General features: G+C 39.0%; 1 protein-coding gene across 3 annotated transcripts; it reads left to right on the forward strand.

The window, feature by feature from the left end:
- The first annotated feature begins 6,355 nt into the window (after positions 1 to 6,355).
- Positions 6,356 to 15,770, forward strand: LOC147325316 (homeobox protein DBX1-B-like). 3 transcript variants are annotated; one of them, XM_086302435.1, is made up of 5 exons: positions 6,377 to 6,872; positions 7,438 to 7,521; positions 12,061 to 12,263; positions 12,759 to 12,898; positions 15,248 to 15,365. In XM_086302435.1, exons 1-5 carry the CDS (start codon positions 6,518 to 6,520, stop codon positions 15,249 to 15,251), a joined length of 786 nt encoding a protein of 261 aa, XP_086158561.1. In that variant the 5' UTR covers positions 6,377 to 6,517; the 3' UTR covers positions 15,252 to 15,365. The 3 variants fall into 3 exon arrangements, with proteins under 3 accessions (XP_086158562.1, XP_086158561.1, XP_086158560.1); XM_086302436.1 differs by lacking the exon at positions 12,759 to 12,898 and having other exon boundaries at positions 6,356 to 6,872; positions 15,248 to 15,770; XM_086302434.1 differs by lacking the exon at positions 15,248 to 15,365 and having other exon boundaries at positions 12,759 to 13,044.
- Positions 15,771 to 17,283: the final 1,513 nt, after the last annotated feature.

Consider the following 17,283-nt stretch of genomic DNA (forward strand, 5'->3'; position numbering starts at 1 on the left):
AAAAAGCGTGCTTGTGTTTTCATTCAGTCTTTTAATCTTCAAAACAAATTTAATCTTAATTTCCTTTATAAATGTTATTTTTTGTATGATTTCAATAACTGTTGCTAAATATTTGAAAGTGATTTTTTTTCTATTAAGACAGAATTTCTTTGGCAAAATAGTTTTGTATTTGTTCACTGTGGAAAACCAAAAATGTAGAGCTCTTTAGATCTGTAGTAATCTGTAGATAAAAAGCAATATACATGAGCAACACAATCTCTCTGTGTGCTGATCCATGTGAGAACGCTTGTCCCTCAGCATATGCATATATTAGCCTAGCTACTGAAAAGGCAGAGTCCTTTTTCCCCTGTTATGCAAATAACACCAGCTCTTAAAATTGTATGAGTGAGAATTAAATGTGAATTAAATAATGCTTTGTTCTTTTCTTTCCATTCAAATCCCCACGCCATTGCCATGCCTGTTATGAGATTGACAAGACAAGAAGTGACATAAATACCATGGCCAGGATTCAATCCAATTATGTAGCGTGGCCCGCCTCAATACCTGCTATCCACGGAGTGCTGCATTGGCGTCCTTGTATTCAGAATGTCTAAGAAATAAGACTAGCTGCATTCATCTTCAAGCCTAGCACTGACCTTGCTCTCTTCTCCGCAGCTAGCTCTGAGTCATAGCCCTCAAGTCTATACTCAACCCCTCAGCCTAGCTTAATCCAGGCCTCTGGACAAGGACGCACCTTGTCCAGAGGCCTGGATTCACTGTGAACTACTCAAAGGGGCCAAGCCAGCTGGAGAAGTTATTAGCCATTTATAAAAATATGCACAGAGCACTAAGACAGGAACTGTTGTATATGTGGAAAATGTTTGTCTTTCTGTTCAATCAGTGGGCACATTTCGCAGGAAATCAGGTTTGGGCTGTGAGATGATTAAAAACTGATGACAATTTAGTACTGCATTATCAAAGAATTTATAAAGAGCAGTTGTGAGGAGATGGGTTATAAAGACTGATTTACTTTGCAATACTGCTCCTACTTTGCTGTGAGGAAACCACAAGATTTAATTATTACTTAAAGTAATTCATTATGTGGTTCCTAGAGTACTTTTTGCCATTTGATAGGAACCGTGTAGAAGGATGGGAAAGCAGAGAGAAAGAGAGAAAGACATGCAGCCAAGGGCGGCAGGTCAGACTCAAACCCAGGGCTAGTGCTCTACCACCGTACGGCGTATGGTCACCCGTTCATTCCACTGACTAAACCAGCACCCACTTCTAGAGTATTTAAAAGTAGAATGGGGGCAGAGCCTTCAAGTCTCAGGCCACTCTTCTATGGGACCAGCTTCCAGTTTGGATTCAGGAGACAGACAGCCTCTCTAGTTAGGGCTTGACCAGGTGGCAATGAATCCTCCCTTAGTTATGCTGCAATAGGTCCAGGGTGCTGAGATTACCACTCTGCATTTAATCCTTACTTATTCCAAAAATGTGATTCTGTTCATCTGGACTTCAGTGGGAGAAATGTTTCATCACTCATCCAAGTGACTTTTTCAGCCTCAACTGACTGCAGGCTTCCCCAACCTTATAAACAGTACCTTTGCACAATGACTGAATGAATGAAAGAACAATGGGCTCTGAGGTCAGTTTCTTGATCATTAATATTCAAATTGTCATGACCTTTGATCAGCAACCACTAATCAAAGATCATTGAGTGGGTGAAACTGATAATAAGGAAGATGTTATAGTCTCTTCACAAGAAATTTATGATGCAATTAGAACATTAAAAGGCAATAAGGCTTGGGGATGGATAAGATATCTGCTGAACATTTAAAATTTGCCAGTAGAAAACTTTGTTTTACTGGTTCTTAGTACATGGAATTCTGCCCGATTCAATTCTATCGCCTATGTTAGTGCCCAAGGTAAAAGAAAAAACTGGCAAAATAAACAACAGGGATAATTATTGGCCTATAACACTATCTAGTATTTTGTCAAAGGTCTTTTAAAGGACTATTTTAAACAGAATAGAACATTTTGTCTTAACCTCTGATAACCAGTTCAGTTTTAAATCTAAGCAGACGTGTATTTTTGCCTTGAAGGAGATTGGGGATTTGTATAACAGGCGCAATGCCACAATTTTTATGTGTTTTATTGACGCCTCTTAAAGCATCTAATCATGTAAATTGTGAAAAGTTATTGTATAAGTTATACAACTGAAGGGTTCCTAAATCTTTGGTAAGAATTTTGTCCTTTTGGTATGCTAGCCAAATGTTTGTTAGTGTTGATGTACCCACTCGTCATGCTATATTGTACATATATCTCATGTACACTTGTAAATATAATTTTACCTCTGACTGATCCTGCATTAAGTACAGTTACATTTTATTCAAAGTTGTGTAATTATTGGTGTTTTAGCCTTCATGTAAATTTGTGACGCCCTGCATTTTATTTTATTTTATTTTTTCTTTCTCTTCTTATTTTCAAGAAATCCCCTGACCTCCATTTAGTCTTTACATTCATAGATTTATCAGTCTTTCCATAAATATTATGGCCACATCCATCTAATACGCTTGGGTTAAGTTTCCTTAACAATAATTTATTAATCCTTTATTTATCCAGGTAAAAAATCTCATTGAGATTAAAAATCTCATTTCCAAGAGAGACCTGGCACCATGGCAACAATAATAATAATCTCTATAAATGGATATCTGCATATGAATATGGCAAACCTGCAGACAAGAGGTAGGATCTATAGTGCTGGGATCATTCTAGTTTGCATTTATAGTCAACTTGTAGTCAGACTTCTAGTTACCAATCAAGTTTTGGCTAATGTAATGTATTTGTATTTATATAGTGTTTTTCTTGTCTTATTCACCTCTACAAATCCGTATTGAATAAAGGCTCTTTGAAGAAAGAATACGCAGAGCAGAGGGTCTCAGATTGGAGTTGAACCCAAGCCACTGCATTTTTTTCTGCAACACATGGTCACCTGAGCAGTCACATTTTTAACCATACACTGCTTTATTCTATACACCGCTATACACTACTGTCACGTGACCCAACCGACTTCAAGTGTTTTATCTAGCTCACATCTCTGACCGATTTAGAATCACTTAATCTAACATGAATGTGTTTGGGACTGTGGGAGGAAATCAGAACACCCAGAGGAAACCCACACAGGCACAGTGAGAACCAACAATGTCCACACATATAGCCCACAGCTGGTTGGCCTTCTTGCTGTGAGGCAACACAGGTAATCACCACAAAACCGCAGCATTTGAGAGTGAGAATAAGATTGCCTTTTGGCAAATGCAATCCCTTTTTTGGTTTACACAGCAGGCAACAAAAGCAATCTAGGAAAGCAATCTTGAAACCATCATCTAATGACTCTTATCAAAGTTGTTTATTTGCTTTGTTAAATTTATATTTATTTGAAAATACTGACTAAAGTAGCTATCTGGCCGGGGGCAGTGTGGAGTGCAAAGTTTGCATGTTTGGGTACTCCAGCTTTCTCCTACAGTCTAAAGACTTGGAGATAAATTATCTGAATTTCAGGAGCGGGAACATGTCTCCAAACAGCAAGTAACTAAACTCAGAATCGCTAACAGACAAAAAACTTGACAAGAAAGCACAGTGGATATCATCAAATTAACACCAAAAACAGAACCCAGAAAGCTAAAACTAAGGAGGGCTGAAATTTAAATGCTAAGCACAGAGTAAAAGCCAAACAACAAAAAACAAATGATAAAACACTAAGACATTAGAACTATGCAGAGAACCCAAAACTGGAACTCAGACCTCAGACCTAACAAATAAACAATACTGTATTTCTCACCACACAGAATCAAAGTAATTGACCACCACTCATCTGTAATGTATACTAAACTGTTTACTTGTGATTTCTGATGTCCAAATTATTTTTTACCAGGATGTCTTTGGCAGAGATGGGCAGTAACGCGTTACTGTAATCTGATTACTTTTTTCATCCCCCTCCTCATTTCCCCAGTAGAGCTTGGCTTGTGTTTTCACCCCTTTTAATCTCAGGCATTTACAAGCACCCCTCTAAACAACCTACCAGGTGTGTTAAGCCTCCTGCTGAAGGGCTGTAGAATATTGAGACTCCAATATGATTAGTGCAAAATGGGCTGTGAATAGAAGAATGAAAGCTTTTATAATGTGAAAGACTGTTAGCACAGTGATGTGCTGGTCTGAGCTCCCATGACCAATCTACAAATGAGCATTCAGTGAGCGTGCCCTGTGTCACAAGTGTGATGGAGACACTGAGGCAAGAATTTCTCATATTTGTCAGTAAGATGAGCTAAGTGCTTTGGTCAAGTTTTGATTTTATTGTATGAATTCAATATGCCAAGAACATTTGTACACTGTCTTCTGGTTGATAGAAATTCATGGGGCTGGACAATAGTAAGTGAGGATTTTATAGTAAGATGTTTATTTTATGTCTGTGAAGGTTCTCAGTCGTCCTTAGTCTAAGGAGCTTTTCGTGAAATCTGTTTACCTGCTCTCATTTGCTGTTTTAGCTCTTTGGCGGTTGTTGAAATAGTTTTGTGAGCTTTAGACTGAGATTCTGACCTTTATGACAAAATGCATCTATACTTAAAAATTGATTCAGTCCCTACTCCTGAGTGCCAGTGATTCTTCTCCAAAATGGTGCAGCTCAGTTGGTATTTACAATTTGTAAATCATTCCATAATCCAATTTGTCTGCTGCTCAGCCACTCCCTTAAATAATGGCTCTTGACAGGGTCATTGCAGGCAGGTGTGTGATTGCCAGCAGGTGTATGTAACAAAAATTTGAAAAAGTTCCGCCACTGCACAAAAACTAGCACACACAGACACACATGCACACACACAAACCAGGATAGCAGAGGAACGAGGTGGAGAGACAGTGTTTTCTTGTCTTCCACAGCATGTCTTTGTCCTGTCTTCATCCTTATCTTACCTTGCAATATAAAGTATCTTGATGCAACAATGTATATAAATAAAACTGAACTGAATTGTTTGCTTTAGGATTTCATTGTTGCTAGGGGTTCTGAAGAAACACTGTAGCCCTGTTGGCTTATCAAGTCACAGTGTAGTCAGATGTTGTTAACCTCATTATCAAGTAAATTTCATGACACACACACACAAAACACAACAAGACTGCTGATTTGTTTATTTGCATTTTTTTCTCTTCCAGGTGCTGTTTGTTTATTTTATGTTTTTTCGCACAGGGTCAGAGGTTGGTGACCCGTTGTGCTTTTTTTCTTATGGTATTTCTTCTTTTTTCATCCACTTTCTTTTTTCTTTCTGTCTTTTTTCAGCTCTGACATTGTTATTTTCCACATGCATCAATGTAAATAATAATAACATAAATAATACATAAATAGATAAATAAAAGAAAAACAAAAGCAAGGAGAGTTTATAGAGTGTTTCTTGGAAAAACGTGTTTGGCACAACAGTGCATTCGGATCATAAGTCTAAATGCAAAAGCTGCAAGAGGCTTTAAAAAAGGCTCAATCATGTTGATTATGTTGTTTTTTCCAAACTAAGTTAAAGAACAATTTGTACCAAAGCAGATGAGAGGATATTTTTCTCTGTCTCTTAACAATATAAACACAGCTCATTTTACTTTAATTATAGCTGTCACCAAAATGTAAATGTAATGGTGAAACAGAATTTACAACCCAACAAAAGTTGATTTATAATCACTTTATAACAATGTTCTAACTGAATATAGTCTGCTGTCGGCCATTGACGGTAACATGCCTTTGATTTGCTCTCTATAGCGCTCCTGTACTGTAAACAAACAACCATGATTGTTGGACCAGAATAGGAAACTGAGATGTTACATGAGCTCCTGGCTTGCAACTAACATACACCAGCAGACATTCAGCTCAGAAAGGTAAAATTAGCTAATATTCTCTAACAATCTAGTCCAAAAAGGTAACATTTTTAGGCTGTTTAGAGAACAAACCAACACTTTTTTCTTCTTTTTTCTTTTTTGTTACTTCACAGCAATGGCCTGCATTAACAGAACAATCTGCATTTTTCCTGGCTAATGCTTACAGGTAAAATGTGTCCCGAAACTGAATAACAGATATGCCTCTTCATCTCCTTTTTTGTGGGGACATCTTATTTATCAATTACAAGCCACTGTGTAGATGTTGGCGCAGGCGTGAGTGCATTAGTAATACCCTGACATCAAGAACACTGGACTTGAGTTGTAACCTCTACTGGCTCCAGCAGAGAAACTGGAATATAACATTTGAAAAGTTTTATTTTTAGAGGTCCTGTGATGAAATTTATGGGTGTTTGAGCACTCCCATAAAGGGTGTAAACTCTCCAATGAGGCAGAGAGATGGGCTGAGGGTTGAACTTGTCCGCGCGCACACGTTCGTGCACAAGTGTGTGCGTTTTTGTTTGTGGAATCGGTATAAAACCCTACGAGGACGAAGAGCCACCGAGCAGGTCGCTGGACTTCCCTATTTCTCCTGAAGAAATCTCTGCTGGACAACAGGAATTTTGTTGGGACAACTATGATGTTTCCCTGCGCTGCTCTGTCGCCTACTCTTTACCCGGGTTTCCTGCGTGTCCCTGCTACTCTCTCCGCGTCACTGAGCGAATCGGCGGCTCAGGGAAGAGGAACCGGCTTTCTGGTAGAAGATCACATAAGCCAACATGTCGGCTACATACATCGAACTTTCTCGTCCCTTAGTTCCGGAGACATTCTGCCGTTCAGTGCGGGGTCAAGGTCCTTTCCACGTACAACAGAACCAAGCACGGAGACATCCGGTCAACTCAGCCGCAGCAGCCCCGGATCTGTGTACGCAGCCAGCCCGGACTACCTGAAGTTCGGCGTCGGTACGATCCTGGCACCTTCTACATGGAGTCGTGAGTTTCTGATACCGATCTCTTTCTCTGCCCCTCTCTCCATAAATTTAACATACATTTACACACATACACACACACACACACACACACACACACACACACACACACACACACACACACACACACACACACACACACACACACACAGAGAGAGAGAGCGATCTGTATTGACTTATCGGAGACTTGAAAGTGCTGTTAGTGAATGAATTAGCATAAAAATATTGTTTATTATTATTGTCTTATGATTTTTTTTAATTTCTACAAACAATTAGCAGTGTATTTCACTACCACGTAATTAAAAGTTAAAAAAAAATGGTGAAAGTAGCGGTGACGAATTCAGGCCTTCATTCAAAAGTAAAAGCAAAGTTTTTAACTTTTAACCAATTTAATAAAAGTTAAGCAATGGACACGTGAACACCAATCGTCCAATACAGTCGTCTGATGAGGTTAGATCTGAGCTGCCCTTTCAGTGGCACTGCTATTAACAGTCATCTGTGTATATATATCTCTTTTCATGTTAAAATCCTAATCTGCCTGTGGATGCGAATCTGTTTTCTGTTTCCAGTCCAGAATCTTCAGACAAAGTCGCTCTCTCTGCCTTTTTTAGACAGAAGCCTTTATCCTTACATCAGAGCCTCTGATTTCACAGGTAGGTGGACTAGGAATGTTTATGTTGTCTTTTTAAACAAAGGATTTTTGATTTTGATTTTTGCAGCTTGTAAACTACTATATAATGTGTGTGATTTGAAGATATAAGGGAGAAAACATGACTTTGACTCTTGACTCATAATCACATTTACTTTCTGATGGGCTCTAACTAAAGGATACTTGATGTCCACTTAAAGTGTTTTGATTGTTCAGTGAGAAAAGAAATGCATTCACTTTGTTACCATATTCACACGCACATCATATGGCTACAAACGGACACTAAATGAAATGAAATGCCTGGAAAATAATGGGCCTGGATTTTTTGCATTTCATGATCCTTTGGCATCGGCGCCTCCAAAGAAATTATTTAACATTAGAGATGTTGACATATAGTTTTGTAGCTAACTGATATCAGGCTGATATTTACCTATGGAAATATCACATCCATTTTCCAAGATACTGTGATGCAGAGATGAAAGATTTTAGAACACCTCAGTTATTCATGGAGAATTCTTCCCTGTAACATTTGGGAGTATAATCTTATACAATCAGTTATAGCCAACTAAAATAAGAAGGCTTTAAATTAAAATGATGGCACCAAATATTTGTGCTAATAATATGTAATTGATTTTATTCACACAGAATTGGTGTCTTTTGTTTATTCAGTTTAATTTAATGTAATGTATCCCTTCTTTCATTTATTTTGAGTAATAAAGATGGTATTAATTAAATTAAAGAGGTAGGCCAGATTCAGATGCCTCAATCATTAGAGCTGGTTCCTTTCAGTGTAGAGAAACAGTGGCTCTGATCTGACCTTCAAATGACAAAGTTCCTCACCCTTTTCTCCAAATGTGAAACTAATCTCTGATGCATGTACACACAATCATATTATTTTAATTATTACCCACAGTGTCTGGTCTTAAGTTAGGGTAGCAACATAGACTGACTAGTCTATTGACAGCTTCATCAAATCTCTCTCTACTATAACACACCAATGCAGTGGCGCTGCACTAGCACTCATTCCCCTGTTACACTCTTTGCCCAAGCTAACAAGCCAGCTTAGTTATGTGCATCCAGATACTACAATGATATCAGATGATACTGAGTGACTGATGAATTTACTTTTAATTGTTTTGCTAAAAAAGACCAACTGACACATGTAGCAAACTGGTTGCAAATTAATAAAACTGCCTCAAAGCCACATGTGTCAGTTTATTCCTTTTCAGCAGTACACTTAAAAGGAGACACCCTTTAATGCAGCCATTCACACCGACTGTGTAATTTCACTGGACAAAAAAAAAAAAAAAGGAAATGGAAATGTGCGGCATTTCCAATACTATTTTACTTCAGACACACTGCTAGATGATACTCTGGGTCTCCGAAATGATTTCTCTGCCTCCTCAGATGTGGTCTGAACTCTGCCAACAAAGGCTCAAACTGCCCCATTGGCGTCCTGAAATATGTGTGAAAGCGGCTTTGATACACCTTCAACTCCTGCATCAAACTATGACATTTTCAACTGCTGCTGCCTTCTCATGAGAATTGTAGAACAGGATGAACGCAAAATCTCTGCTTTTTACTTTTCTTGTTTGAAAACATCAGCACCAGGACCATCATCGGTTAATGTCGAACTTTTTTTAGGATGAATTTTAGGATGAAACAGAAATGCAACATGTTTAGTGTGTAAATCCATTATAAGGCAAGTTTAGATCTGGAAATTTGGGAGTTTGTGTTGGTTTTTTTTACAACACGTTAGCTGTCTAATGGTCCAAAAAGCCTTAACCTCCTAAGACCTGAACTCTTCCACTGCATGCATTTTTAATTTCTCTTTGATATTTGGGCATATATTTGTAAAAACAAAGAATTACCAGATTTTTTTTCACCTTATTTTGGTTTTTAAGACAAATAAGAGCCACATATGAGGATATTTGTTTAAAATTTTGATAGAACAGTGTCAGTATAATGTCCTTGTAAGTGGATATCAGGCCCTTGTAGAGCAAAATTGAGTATTTTGGTCTAAATAACCCAAAATGCATGCATGAACTTGAGTTACATAATGATCGGGTTGGCTGTAGCTCAGGAGGTAGAGCAGGTCATCTACTAATCGAAAGGTTGGTGGTTTGATCCCTGGCTGATCCAGTTTGCATGCTAAATATCCTTGGGCAAGATACTAACCCGAAGTTGTTCTCTGATTCTTCCATCTGGCTGTGTGAATGTTAGCTAGAAAACACTTAAGCATGGGAAAAATTGCCGGTATGAATGGGTGAACGAGGCATTTTGTGCTCAAGTGCTTTGAGTGCTTAGGTAGAAAAGTGCTATATAATAAACAGTCAGTTTACCATAATACATAAAAACAGTACACCGTTACACAATTGCAGTTCTGGTACACAACATTCCTTTGTCATAAAGCCGACAAGTCTTCCAGCTAAGTTGCATTGGTTGTTAGTACCAACCATCTGAATTTCAGAGGAGCACATGGAGTGGTGATAGCACAAATACACGTGCCTTTATACCACAATACTAAAGTTGAAGTCTCATGTGTTTTTGTTTGGTTTGTTTTTCTTCTTCTTTCTCCTCATTATCTATTATTCTACTCATTATATATTATTTAGTAGACAATCATTATTTAATTTTAAAAATGCCCTTTTACAGTTTACAAAACCTAATTTTTCTGGGTAACGAGTTCTGACCCATCCAAAGGCTATGACACCAGCTGAGATTTTACATGCTTTTATTCACATAACTGCATGAGGGCACTTGATTTTTAAATGTTAGTAGTTGATTTTATTTTGTTGGTAGTTGTAATACAATGACAAAAGATGTACCCTTAGGCCCCCTCCTCAATTCGGAGATGGTTTTCTCTTTTCACATCACCTCCTTGACTTGAAACAAGAAACCACTGTGAACTTGAAGGCTCGTTAAAGTCAGTGCTGTAGTTCAGACATTTGCTCTGCTGCTCTGACTGTAATGAACTGAAGTAGGTTCAGTCCAGTAGCTGAAGATGAGACATTGAAATGGTCTTTATAAGAAACAGAGAAATGTCACTGGTCTATTCAGTCACTAACTAATTACCATTACTCTGTTTTTTTTATGAGTATTATACTGTAAGAGCAACAAGCTGGACTCTTGTTCAGCTCCTGTGCAGAGGTTATTATTAAATATGTGCAAACAGCAGCATCTTTTCTCACTCTCCACATCTGTAAGCACAGTAACACCACATTTAAAAAGCCTACACTTCAACAACCCCCCATTAACGGCGGATTTAACATAGTTTTAACGGAAGATGAATAACTGAGGACTGAAAATGTTTCTGTAGTATTGTTCACTCAAACTGCCCGTAAAATAAGTTCCAGGTTCTGATATCTCAGTTTGTCACTAACACAGCTTATGTATACAAAGTAAAAGAAGCTCGATTAAAATAGCAGTGCCTAATATTTATGTAGTCAAAATCTATGTTGAATTTTTCCTCTGATGAATTTTACAGCACAGATTCTGTAGTTTTATTTATAGATTTTTTTAAAGAGTTTTTCTTTACCTGAATATTTGAAACCAAGTTTGGATTATTCTTAATGAGGTATTGTTTACAACGTTACATGTGCAGTGCTCTGAGGAGCTACCCTCAGATTCAGACCTCAGCATCACCCAGTGACAACAGACAAATCTTCCTATATGTTCACTTTGTATTCTAACTTTTAAAAAGTGTAAAGACTAAAGTACCACATTGCGTGCTGTCAGTGAAAGCTGCAATTGTTTTATTGATAACATTAAAAACAAAGAGTCAAAGGGATTAATCATCCATGTAACTGTGTCACTATATAGGAGCATAAGTAATTACTTAGTTTGGTGTTTTAAGAAAGCTGCTGATCTCAGACCTGAGACTAGTCATCTGCATGAAGAAGACTTGAAATTTTCCCCGACAGCACGTAATAAAACCCGATGGCAGGTCAAAGGTTAATTTGTATGTTGAATTTAAAAGTTTTATCTGGAATTCTCTTACTGTGTTCTTCCGGGAGTGTGTTAATTTAAGGTAAAGTAATTCGGTCATTTTGTACCAGAGTAATCAGAGAGGAAAATATAATGTATAATATATATATATTTTAAATATATAACTTTCCACAGGACTGCATAGAACATTATTATAAGTCAAGAGCCTCTGTGCATTATGCAGTCCCGGTCAAAAGTTTAAAAACATTTGAAAAATGGCAAAAAATCATATTTTGCATGGTTGGACGTTAACAAGTTTCCAAGTTGAGCTTCGACATGCAACAAGAAGAAATTGGAGTGAGACAAAACATTTTTTTGAGCATGCAATTTATTGAAAACAACCCTTAAACTGAAATATGCTGTTTTACCACTGATGAAAAGTTTAGGACCACGTGCTCAAAAAAAGGCATGTGATCTTAAACTTTTGATCAGCTGTAAAACAGCCTGTTGCACTCCCATTTTCTTGTTGCATTTTTTTTTCTTTTAGATGTCGAGACTACCCAATCATTGCCCGACTCTTAAAATCTCCTGTTTCTCTTATGTTTTGTCCATCTAGCCTCTGCCTCTGTGGTTCCTGTCCCAGGAACATTTTCATGGCCCCTAAGCCCCAGAGGGAAGCCCAGGAGGGGCATGCTGCGGCGGGCTGTGTTCTCAGACCTCCAAAGAAAAGGTTTGGAGAGAACCTTCGAGAAGCAAAAATATATTAGCAAACCAGACAGGAAGAAGCTCGCCAGTAAACTGGATCTTAAAGACACCCAGGTACACACCACATCATGGTTTTGGACCATTACTAACACTGTGATTTGACATTTATTTATTCAGTCATGGCCATGAGGAATCTTGTACAATAGTAAAAAAAAAAATTAACACTCGGTTGATTATATTTTTGGAAGACATGCAAAAGTTGTCTGTAAAGGTTCTCAGTCATCCAGGGCATTGTAGTCTAAGGAGCTTGGAAAGAAAAACATCCGGAGCATCTTCAAGAAACTTAAAGAAGTCCAGATGCTTTTCTTTCCAAGCTCCTTAGACTAGATGCCAAAGTTATTTTCTTTGGAATAGTGATAAAGGTTATGAGATGATTACAAATTTCAGTAAATGGTATTTGTGCTATTAAAACATGTTTATGTGGGAACAGTGGTTCAAGTTCTAGTTTTAGTAGTTTTTTTTAGTTATTCATTTGACACTGTATAAAATAAAAACATGTATAACAATAAATCTTATCCCAAGAAGTTGATTCTGTTCATCTGGACGTAGCGTTTTCAGTGGGAGAAACTTTCATCATTCATCCAAGTGACTTCTTCAGTCTCAGCTGACTGCAGGTTTCCCCAACCTTTTAAACACTGCATTTGCATAATGACTGAAACTAGCACCAGTGGCGAACAATGGGCTGTGAGGTCAGTTCCTTGATCAATAATATGCAAATTGTTATGACCATTGATCAATGGTATATATTGATATTTCTGAATAATGAAAAATGAAACTCATAGGATAATTATTATAATAATCACAATAATGAAAAAAATGTGTCTGTGAAGGTTCTCAGTCATCCAGGTCATCGTAGTCTAAGGAGCTTGGAGAGAAAAGCGTCTGGACTTCTTTAAGTTGCTTGAAGACCTTTCACCTCTCATCCGAGAAGCTTCTTCAGTTCTAGGGTCAAATGGTGGAGAGTCCCAGATTTAAACCCCATAAAGGTGGCTCTTCTATGTTGTGCCATGCGCTTGTGAAGTGGCTGTTTTGTTTCTTCAATGTAGAGGTCTGGGCATTCCTCGCTGCACTGTACAGCATATACCAGGTTGTAAAGTTTGTGTTTTGGAGTTTTGTCCAGAATGCCCTGACTTCTACATTGGAGAAACAAAACAGCCACTTCACAAGCGCATGGCACAACATAGAAGAGCCACCTTCATGGGGTTTAAATCTGGGACTCTCCACCATTTGACCCTAGAACTCAAGAAGCTTCTCGGATGAGAGGTGAAACGTCTTCAAACAACTTAAAGAAGTTAGACTACGATGAACTGGATGACTGAGAACCTTCATGTACATATCTTAGATATGTACATATTTTTCATTTCAGCCTGAATGCAATCAAAGCACTGCCAGGGTCATGCTCCACCCAGACTCAATGTCTGGGTGGAGCATGTTCCACACCTCTATTGCCAAGGAGTTGCAGCTGCACTGTTGCTAGTGACTATCATTGTGATAATCTGAGAATCAGGTGGTGGACAGTGGAGGTGAAGGGAGCTTTTAGGCTGAAGAAGGATTGGGCTTGGTTAGACTGTGGGTCTGTAGAGGTAGCTGCAAGCTAAGTGGAGTTCAGCTCTGGCAGTGGCTGATGCGAAAAATCAGATGTGGGAGAAGTTTCGGTAGACCATGGAAAAATACTTTTGGTCGACCTCACAGCAATTCTGGCAAACTTTCAGACAACTCAGAAGGGGGAACTGGTGCTCTACTCACACTTAATACAACTGTCCTGGGGACGCTACTGACCTCAACTGAGGATATAGTAAAGTGGTGGAAGAAACACACTAAGGATCTCCTCAATCCCAGTGTCAAGATATGTGTAATAGAAGCAGAGTCTGTGGATGAAGGGGAATAGTGGCCTCTTACTGGGAGTGATGCCACAAATTTAGTTGATCAACTGCTCAGTAACAGGGCCCCTGGGATAGATGATGTTTGCCCAGACTTCTTTAAATCTCGGGATGTTGTGTGGCTGTCCTGGTTTACATGTCTTCCCAATGCTGTGTGCAGGTCTGAAGCGGTGGCTATGGATGGGCATACTGGGATGTTGGTCCCCCTTTTTAAAGGAAGGGTACTGGAGGGTGTGCTCAAATTACAGGGAGATCACATTCCTCAGCCTACTTAGAAAAGTATTTGTTCAAATTTTAGGAATCTTGGGGTGTTGTTCACAAGTGAGGGTAGAGTGAAGCATGAGACTAACAGATGGATTGGCTCTGCACAGGCTGTACTAATGTGTTGTGGTGCAAAGAGACCTTAGTTTAAAGGTGAAGCTGTTGATTTACCAGTCAGTTTATGCTCCTACCCTCAACTGTAATCATAAGCTCATGAACTCGGAGAGAAAGAATGAGGTTGTGGATACAAGTGTAGTTTCCTACAAAGGGTGGCTGGGCTGTCCCTTAAGAGAAGGTGAAGAGTAGAGCAGCTGCTCTTCCACATCAAAAAGGATGATTCCTTGACTCCTCCTAGGTAAGCTGTTTCAGCCATACCCTACGGAAAGGAGGTCCTGAGGCAGATCCAGGTCTCGCTGGAGAGATTGTATTTCTAGACTGGCTGTGAAACCACTTGAAGAGGTGACTGGGGTTATGGAAGTTTAGGATTCTCTGTTTAAGGTGATTGCAAACACAAACCCAGATAAGTTGTAGAAAATGGATGGATGTACAGTACATAATAAATAAAAAACCTACGGTCTCTCCTTTATTTAAATTTCTTTTAAAGTGGTGTAGGTTCTCTCCACTGTTGCCAACTATTTGCTCATAGAATATTATCTGCTCAGGGAGAGTCTGTTATCTTTCTGGCCTGTAGGAGGGTGAGGGGAAATAAATCAGAGAAAAGAGAAGTACGGAATATGGTTTGGTTCTTTTCTTTGGTTTGCTGCTACATATGAAAAAAAGTATACATTAAATACTGAAAGAGCAGGAACTTACCAGCTGGCCACCATTAGTAGTTCAAACTTGAATCACAGAGATATTTTCTACTTGATGTTAACCTATTTTTTGTGTCATGTGAAGGTGAAAATCTGGTTCCAAAACCGCAGGATGAAATGGAGAAACTCCAAGGAGAGGGAGCTGCTGTCAACGGGCGGCTGTCGGCAGCAAACCCTCCCCACCAAAACCAATCCCCACCCAGATCTCACTGATGTGGGCAGCACGTACAGCCACAGGCTGAGCAGGATTGCACCATACAACCACGAGTCGCATCTCTGTTGTCATCATCGTAACCCTTCGACTCTATCAGAGTCAGGCAAACAATCAGAACTGTCACAGTCAGACAGTGAAGAAATCACAGTTTTATAAGAGATTCAGATTAATGGAGTATTCCTAGAAGATGATGGAAGTAAATGAATTAGCTCTCCATTTTGCCCTCTATTTTTTGTACAGTGTTGTGTATATTACCTTTATAGCATATCTGCACACACTAATTAAAGTATACTGAGCACTTTTAGATTTAATATTTGTAGGGTTTTTTTACTTTAAATATACAAAATGTTCTTTCATTCATATTTGTATTTGTTGCATTCTCTCACACACACAAAAGAAATAGAAAAATAAAAAAAACTCATCTAAAATGTCATGCAGGTGTCCTGTCTACCTTCCCAAATTATGAACACAATGCCAACAACACAAAGAAAGTCGGAAAAACAATCCAAAGGGTTTTTAAAACAATCTGCTCTATGATTCTACTGTAGAAGCAGGTAGGTTGATTCCAAGGAGAGGGAGGGTAGCAGAAAATTACACCACAACAGCGAACAATCAATATGTGACTCCAACATTACTGGAGGGCGAGGCAAAGAGTAAGCATCTGGTTAGATACCATATTTTAAAGGTTATTAGGGCCAAGTACAGTATCCTCAGCTTTATCTGAATTTAGAAGCATGAAATTAGAGGATAGGGGATAGGTTAATTGAGGGGATAGGTTAATTGATTAATCCAAATTGTCACTAGGTGTGAATGTGCGAGTGAATGTGAGTGTGAATGGTTGTCTGTCCCTATGTGTTAGCCCTGCGACAGACTGGCGACCTGTCCAGGGTGTACCCCGCCTTTCGCCCTATGACAGCTGGGATAGGCTCCAGCGCCCCCCGCGACCCTGAAAAGGATAAGCGGAAGCGAATGGATGGATGAAATTAGAGGTCATCTGTTCTTTATGCCTTTAAGACATTCATGCAGTTTAATAATTAGTATGGTTATTTGGATTAATGGATGGGTAAAGTTAGACTTATTTTGAATGGCAGTGAAAATACATGCTATATCTTCTAATGATACTCACTAAGGGAATCATGTATAACATAAATTACTCCTAGCACGTGGTTGGTGCAAGCTGGTGGACACCAGAGGTGAAGGGAGCCATCAGAGAAGCAAAAACTTGGGTGTGGGAGAAAAGTTTTTCTATGGCCTAAGTAATTGCTTTGAGACTTTCGTAAGGCCTCAAAGCAATTATGGCAAACCATCAGGTGACTCAGGAAAGTCCTGCTCTACCAACATGGTGGAGTGTTGCTGTTGCTTCAACTGAGGGCATTGTTAGGTGGTGGTAGGAGTGAAGTCGCGGAGGCACCTAAACAGCTCCTTGGTTGCAGGGCCTGTAAGTGGATGAGTTCCTGAAGCTTGGGTGTTTGCCCAACCACCCTACATGCGTTTTGTGGACTTGGAAAAGACATTTGACTGTGTCCCTCAGAGTATTCTGTGCAAGGTGCTTCGGCAGTCTGGGGAGTCTGGTTTTTTTTGGATGCGTGGTCCTAAACTGTTAATCAGCTGTACAACAGCTTGTTTCAGTTTAAGGCTACGTGTACACTAATCTGGATAAATTTGAAAAAGGCTAAAAAGGCTCCGCGTCCACACTATCATTTTCAATCGTTTCCGAACAGTTATTATCCACACCGAAACGACGGAAAACGCTTACATTCCTGTTTTGTGCATGCATGAAACAAAGGACAATTCGACCTGCGTCATTTCTGTCTGTTGTTTATTTACTTTCCGGCTCTTTGAAAGGTCATGCTAAAATGTTGAGAAAATCACCGAGTTTTTTAAATGGTCTGACAATGAGGTGGAGT

This window comes from Aulonocara sp. 'chitande type north' Nkhata Bay, linkage group LG7 (assembly GCF_057382095.1).
Source record: "Aulonocara sp. 'chitande type north' Nkhata Bay isolate Kocher_YH1m ecotype deep benthic linkage group LG7, A_spYH_male_GT1.1, whole genome shotgun sequence".
NCBI lineage: Eukaryota > Metazoa > Chordata > Actinopteri > Cichliformes > Cichlidae > Aulonocara > Aulonocara sp. 'chitande type north' Nkhata Bay.